The following is a 7,290-nucleotide window of genomic DNA, read 5'->3' as shown; positions in this document are numbered from 1 at the left end:
CCAATTATAATTGTGAGTGTTAGCTTTGATATTAAAGCTAACTGAACTATATTATTTATTATTAACTATTAGAGCCTTTAGAGGCTTATAAGAACATTATTTGTTTTTGTTTAAATTATCTTTTTAATTTTAAGCGAGTTATGGGATTGAAAAATAGTTGAATTTAAAAATGCTCATAAAGTAAATAGTAAGAACCTTAAAGAGTAGGACGATAAATTAATTCACTCTAATCATAACGCAATAAAAACACAACATTTGTAAACGCGAATTTGCACTGTTGTATTTTATTATTATACAATATGTTTGCATATTTGTCAGTCATCAGTGAACCCATCTTGTGGTTATGACCTGTCCTCTTAAACTTTTTCTTTTCGGAATCACGAAAATCGACTGGAAAAATTATAAGCCCGTACAGGTAGGCGGGAAGTTGGCGTATTACATATACAAATTTGATACATTATAATATATAAGTATAATACCAAATTATGTATTATACAATATAAAATATTATTTACGTATCTATACCCATTTATGCTGTATAAGTATATTATTCTATATATATAATACCGTCGTAGGTACAAACGTGCCGGCATTGAATGTTCATTCATATATGGTCAAGACCGTGGTCGCGGGGAACGAATGACCGTGCGGCGGCGGCGAGAGGAACCGGACCAAGGAAGCGGTGGCGGCGGCCTTACGCGGCGGCGGCGGCGTCGCACGATGGACCTCCGTCTCCGAGCCGAGCAGTGTGCTCCGCCGCAGTTGTGGTAGGTGTCGTCCGGGTTTTACTCCGCTCTAGTTGGCGCGCGACTTTTCAATATTATTATTATATTATATCGCGCGTAACGAAATTATTAACGTCGAATTATTATATCCTAACTTTTTTTGTTTTTATACAAATTTAAAAAACCTACACTATATTATAATAAATATTATTACAGATCAGTTGTTGAGCTTTAGGTATATACTGAACTACAGCCTGCTTCTGGTAGTCGGTCAAGGTACGAACGAAGACATAACATTATTATTCGTATGACATGATATTGTTTTGTTTAATATAACATTAAAACGTAATGTATTATAGTGCGTCGGCGATGGCGACGCTACTGAAGAACGTCACCAATTGCATATGGCAAGCGTTCAACTCGCTGGACACGGACGACACAGGAACAGTGGTCAAGTCCAAACTCAAAGTGAGTGTCTCTATGGTTATTACGTTTTAATAGTATTCTGTATACCTACCCCGCGGGGTACAAAAATTCGGATTACGACAGTTGATAGAGTATAGTTATTTAGTTTATTTATAGTATTTATAGTTTAGTATACCTAAACGGCTAAACCTACCAACGATTTTAGTTTTTAAATTTCGGCAAGTATAAATTATTACCTATACTCATTACTCGCATATAGTCTTCTTATGCCCACACCTACAACGAGTATACTATTATAATATTAAAGTATTCAACTATATAATAATATTGTAATTAAATTTGTGGCACGTTATTCCTAATACATGAACTCGAATCGAATAAATTAAATCTAACGAACACTTTTAAATTATTTCTTGCGATAGCTTTTATGATAATTATTATTGTACATATATAATATCCCCACATAGTAATTCGATATAAGTATACCTACACATTATTATATATTTATATGTAGCGTTTAAATGTATAATTGTAAAATATGTGTAAACATCCTTAGATTAGCTGTATTTGGTATCAAAATCATTTTAATCGTTTTGATCCCATAATGTCGTCCGCGCCAGGTGACGTCATTTTTCAAATGGTTTTTTGATCGCCGCTGATGACATTGCCGTAATGCCGTCTGTAGATTTATAATATAATATTATATAGGTACACACACACACACACACACACATATATATAATATGAACTTATCATCGATGACGTCACGTTCGTACAATAATAATTTTTAATTCAGATAAATGATACATTTCCTCAATGACCATAATATTAATTACATCGAATCTCGTTATATACGTACAATCGTATTTTTCGTACATAATCTATTCATAATCTCCATTGGTTTGAAACTTTGGTCAAAATAAGATATGAGTACAATTTATTATTAGTATTATTATTTTTTATTAACAACACGTAACTGTGAAAGTACCTACCTTAAAACAATATATAATAACGAAAACAAATCGGATACAGAGTAGGTACATTACGTATTATGTAAATATTGAAATTCAAACATGAACTTTAATTTAAACGTCAGATTTATGTAAAGTAAAAATTGAGCTATTCGATAAATGCAATTAATTATTATTTAGGTACCTACATATGTAAAAAAAAAATAATATAAAAATGAAAATAAGGCTAATATACGAAATAGGCATTTTAAATATATTAAAAGTAACAAATTTTTGAAAAAAATACAATTTTGTTAACAGTTTGTTATTATTGTGATGATTAATTTAATTTCTGCGAATGATTACGAGTGTACTGTGTAGGTATGGTATTATACATTCTACGGACGATGACGTCATTCCGTAGTTTTACTTATTCTAACATAATTACACTGAGTTAGATTTAGATAACTCTCCAAAGTAGGTATACTGAAGAATGCACCTATTTATTTTTATGACTTTTTGGTTCTTGTAGACTTAGGTATCTTAAATATTGTATGATATTTATTTTTATTTAAAACGAAAGTAGGTAGCTCATATAGGCATATGGCATAATACTGATGAATTATTTAGATGATAAATTGTGTCTCGTATTCGAGTTTGGTATACACTATACAGGTATGAGGTATACTACTAGCTATACAGTAAAATCGTAAAAACATATAATTTTACAAAAAGGTAGGTACATATAAAATATTGGTAATTGTCTCCATATTTTCTATATTATTATTTTTTTTTTTGGTATACCTACCTACTTACATAATAGTTAAGTTAAATGATTATATAAATATATTTGTATTTTGTATAAAATTACTAATCCTTAAATATAATAAAAATATATGGTTATACTATTCCCACAGACTATATGAAATATATATATACAGAGTGTAACAGAAAGAACTGACAAAAAAAAAAATTTACGCTACTTAAACTTATGACAAAAATTGATAAAATTATAGGATTAGTAAATAGTTTTAGAAATATACCCATGTTCGCAAATTTCCAAAAATAATATTTTTAAAAAAGTTATAGCATTCAAAATTAATTTAATCAAAAAAATAGTGATATTTAAAAAAATTCTAAAAAATAAACTACTTGATTTAGACAAATGTTTTTACCATCCAAATAGTTCTTATAATCAGATTCATAAATTGGCTATTTTGAATTTATTCAAAAAGATTTAAATCAAATTTTTCATTTTTCATTTTCAGTATTAAAAAATGAAAATAATTTTTTTTTTATTACACGTGCAGCGCAAGTGGCTTTAAATTATATATGTATATAAAAAAAAAATTTAAATATTGATTAAAACAAAAGTTGTTCCAAAAGTCAGTTCTATCTGTTACACCCTGTATACATTTTATATAGTCTGTATTATTACTCTCTGATTACATTTTTTTTTCTATCTTGAATACTTTTAATTAATTTTTTATAAGTTTCTTACACCTATATTTTAGTAATTTATATGTCCCAATATTTGCTGATGGAAATTCCACTCTATTGGATTCAAAATATTTATATTATACAATTTAAAATTATCTGTTTTACATAAATACAATAGTCGGGTAATTGATGTTATAACTTAGAAACTAATTTAGATTGAAACAGAAAAGTTAAATTTGGAATATAGAAGTATAGTTTTTAAAATGTACAAGTAAATAATGATTTAATCTGCAATAAATTGTATTATGTAAACATTTCTTTAAAAAAAAGTCAACAAATCAAAGTTAATACTGATAAAAATGATGATAATTTTGAATTTTATAATAATGTTAATGTATTATTGTTTATTGTTTAATCAAAACAGTCAATATGTATGCCGTAATTTGAAATCATGGAAATTTATCATTTATGCATAAAATACTTAATAAATCAGTTGGATGTATTATGTAGGTATATAATTATATATGATTATTATTAGACATATCACGTCATGTATAGGTACCTACTATTGAAACTAACTACTGAGTGTCTGTATAGTCTCTTAATCTCTTATACGGTACATCCGTATGACATTATATACTGTATTGGTATACAACTAAAAACTCATAATTCAATAGACAATAGAAATATACAAGTGAGAATAAAAATTTACTTGATTTTAATTGACAGATATTGCATATAAATTCTAAGTATTCTATAGTATTGTAATGGATCTAGGACAAATTTTCCTTATTACTTATGCAGTCATACAGATATATGGATAAGAAATGCATTTTTCTCATTAAATAAATCAATCGTAAAACTATACATTTTAATTTTTTATTGAATAAACAAATATTCTAACTCATAATTATTTTGTTTTTTTAAATAGGTTTTAACCGCAAACATCGGTATTCTCCTTGACCTTTATGGCGTAGAAAAAGGACTTGAACACTACAGAAGTACAACAACGTTAAACTTTCAACATTACAAATATTATTTATTGAGAGAAGTATATACGGCTATATAATATACATAAATGTTCAGTTGACTAAACTATATTTATTTTAATAGAAATCTTTGTGTTTTAGGTTTTTCTATCGCTTCCAAACATACTATCTTTACCAGTACTTCAGGGATTTGAGTCAAATATAGATGAGACATGTTGGATAATTTGTAAAAAAGATTTTATCTCTAAATGCCAAGTATTACCAGAGGATTGTATGTATAAATTATTCAGGGTATTTTGTTTTTTGTCGGAGCTTATAGTAGATCCAGAAAGACCAAATCGATTCCAAGTAATTTCTTGTTGATAAATATTCCTAATAATATTTCTAATTTATTTAATGAGATTATACACCTATACAGGTTATCATGGATACATCAGAAGTGGGTTTGGTGGCTTCACAAATTGTTACTTCATTAGGCACTGACTGGGACCAATCAGGTTTTGAAGAGCTCATTGGAAATGCTAGTGGATTTCAGTTTGGCACGTTTTTAACATTACTAGAGAAGCGATATTTAGCTGACGTGGATCGTGCAGGCTTGGTAGAAGCATTAAATGCTGTTACAAATACGTTCATTGATGATATTATAAAAAAAGTAAGGCAACTAAAATTGAATTTTATAATTGAAAATTTAAATTATTAGAAGTTATAATTCAATATTAACATGTTTAAAAAGTAAACTGGTAATTGATTATTTTCAATTAAACAAACACATTCATAGTTTTTTAAAAATATATGCCCAAATTTCAAAAGCGATATTATTATTTCACAATAAAATACAGTTGTGCAATCCTCTTTACTTAGTTCGAAAGCCAATAAAGCTTTTAAAATGCTGTTGATTTAAAAAAATTTTTTTGATAGGGAGTGTTATTGAAACGTGGTTATTTACTGCCAACACTACGAGAGTATTGGTTTGTATTAAAACCATGTCAACTATTATACTATAAGAATGAAGAAGAAAAAGAGCAGTGTGGATCTATAACCTTAGACCCGAGATGTTGGGTGGATTCTAATTTACAACGTATAATGTTGCACACAACTGAAAGGACTTTTGAATTAGCCACTAAGGATCATAGGTAAGTTAAATCTGGTTAAAAAACAGTGTCATACCAGCCGTAAAGGTGTGTATGTGACCAAGTCTATAACTTAATAAATTAATTAAAAAAATAGTTTTTGATTAGTTTTAAAATATAATGTTGATGTTTTCTTAAATATTTTATATTTCAGGAGTCGATTACAATGGCTATCTGCTTTAAAATTAGCAATATCTTATTCAGCGGGGACAGAAGGTTATCAGAGAACATTGTTGCGCCGTAGGCAAAAACGAAGAAAAGCTGAACTTCAAGAGAAACATAGAAGAAGCAGCATAATACATGACATGGATGTTCAGTTACAAGCTGAGAAACAAGTATGAATAATTTTGAGTTTAATTATTATCAGATTTTATATTATCAGGACATTGCTTAGGCCAGGGCAGCTATGGAAATTCACGCAAAAGAGCTTAAAGTGGCTAGCGAAAAACACGTTGAAGAATTGGAATGTCTACTGGAGGAAGAAACACAGGCCAAACGTGATGAAGAAATAGTTCGTAACTTACAAGCTAGGTAATAATAATTGTTGTATCTTGGTAAATATATGTAATATACATATGTAAACTCCTCTAGATGGCGGGTCGGTCTTGCCGGCGACGGCGGTCCCCTCCTGTCATCTGTGGAGAGGAAAGGCTGAGCGGCAGTCGTTGACGAGTAGAGTGGCACACGCGTAGGCCTACTGTTACACGTCCTAGCTAACGTTTATATTGTTTTGTGAAAGTGGTTTAAATATACAAGTTGATTGAGATAATTCGTTGTTTCTATAATTTAAATGAGGTACGTTAGCGAGAAGTTAACACATACATAAAATACTTCAGTCTTATAAAAATACGTATAGAAGAAAATCAACTAGTTCAACTAATATATTGTTGTAGTTTGTTAATCAATTCAGATTACCACATTTAAAATTATTAAAATTAAAACATTTTGCTTTAATCCCTAAAAAATGATTTTAAACTAGATTTATTTGTGTAAGCGTGTCACTCCTAATTATGAAATAAAATTGATTTGTTTATCTATTTCCCTGTTCCTTAATGCTAATAATCACAATTTTTAGAGTATTAAGAGAAGAATGGGAAAAAAGAGAAGAGCTAGAAAGGTTACAGGAAGAACATATATTGCTGTTGGAGCAAGAAAGAGAAAAACGAAAAGAATTTGAGATTAAACAACGAGAGAAAGAAAACCAATTGCTAGGTAAGATATTGTATAGAATTATTCATTATTAAACATTGTTCAAGTAAATACAATATAATATTATAGTTAAATCCTTTAAATACTATAAGTTGAAAAAAATTGAATTATTGTTTTAGAAGCCCAACAGAGGTTAATTGAATTGGAAGCTGAAAAACAGCGACTTGATGACGAATTGACAAGAGCTCAAAAAAAAAATTAGTGTTTCTGAAAAAGCTGTAGCATCAATTACAATTGTAGAGCCCGTAATACATTAATTTATAATAATACACATAAAATAACTATAAGAGATGTATTTATTCTCAAACAATATTATTAAGAGGACGTCGTACCTGCATGTGTTGTCTCCGTCTTACAAACGTACGACATACCAAATTTTCGTTCGCTAGTTTCAATAGGGTGATGTAATTTGTAATTTTTG

At 28.8% G+C, this 7,290-nt stretch overlaps 1 protein-coding gene across 1 annotated transcript in view; it reads left to right on the top strand.

Moving 5' to 3' along the window:
* Positions 1 to 748: 748 nt before the first annotated feature.
* The window catches only part of LOC100169581 (differentially expressed in FDCP 6 homolog), a 6,959-nt gene continuing 417 nt past the window's right edge, over positions 749 to 7,290 (top strand). The window contains exons 1-11 of the mRNA XM_008188408.3: positions 749 to 767; positions 942 to 1,001; positions 1,085 to 1,193; positions 4,473 to 4,592; positions 4,672 to 4,878; positions 4,949 to 5,182; positions 5,449 to 5,663; positions 5,815 to 5,995; positions 6,055 to 6,191; positions 6,736 to 6,872; positions 6,989 to 7,114. Of these exons, the coding sequence (XP_008186630.1) occupies positions 1,095 to 1,193; positions 4,473 to 4,592; positions 4,672 to 4,878; positions 4,949 to 5,182; positions 5,449 to 5,663; positions 5,815 to 5,995; positions 6,055 to 6,191; positions 6,736 to 6,872; positions 6,989 to 7,071 (1,413 nt within the window). The 5' untranslated portion in view covers positions 749 to 767; positions 942 to 1,001; positions 1,085 to 1,094 and the 3' untranslated portion in view covers positions 7,072 to 7,114. The remainder of the gene's footprint in view (positions 768 to 941; positions 1,002 to 1,084; positions 1,194 to 4,472; positions 4,593 to 4,671; positions 4,879 to 4,948; positions 5,183 to 5,448; positions 5,664 to 5,814; positions 5,996 to 6,054; positions 6,192 to 6,735; positions 6,873 to 6,988; positions 7,115 to 7,290) is intronic.

The sequence above is a fragment of the Acyrthosiphon pisum genome, chromosome A3, assembly GCF_005508785.2.
Source record: "Acyrthosiphon pisum isolate AL4f chromosome A3, pea_aphid_22Mar2018_4r6ur, whole genome shotgun sequence".
Classification (NCBI taxonomy): domain Eukaryota; kingdom Metazoa; phylum Arthropoda; class Insecta; order Hemiptera; family Aphididae; genus Acyrthosiphon; species Acyrthosiphon pisum.
The sequence above is the reverse complement of the archived record's forward strand: the minus strand, read 5'-3'. Positions and strand labels throughout refer to the sequence as shown.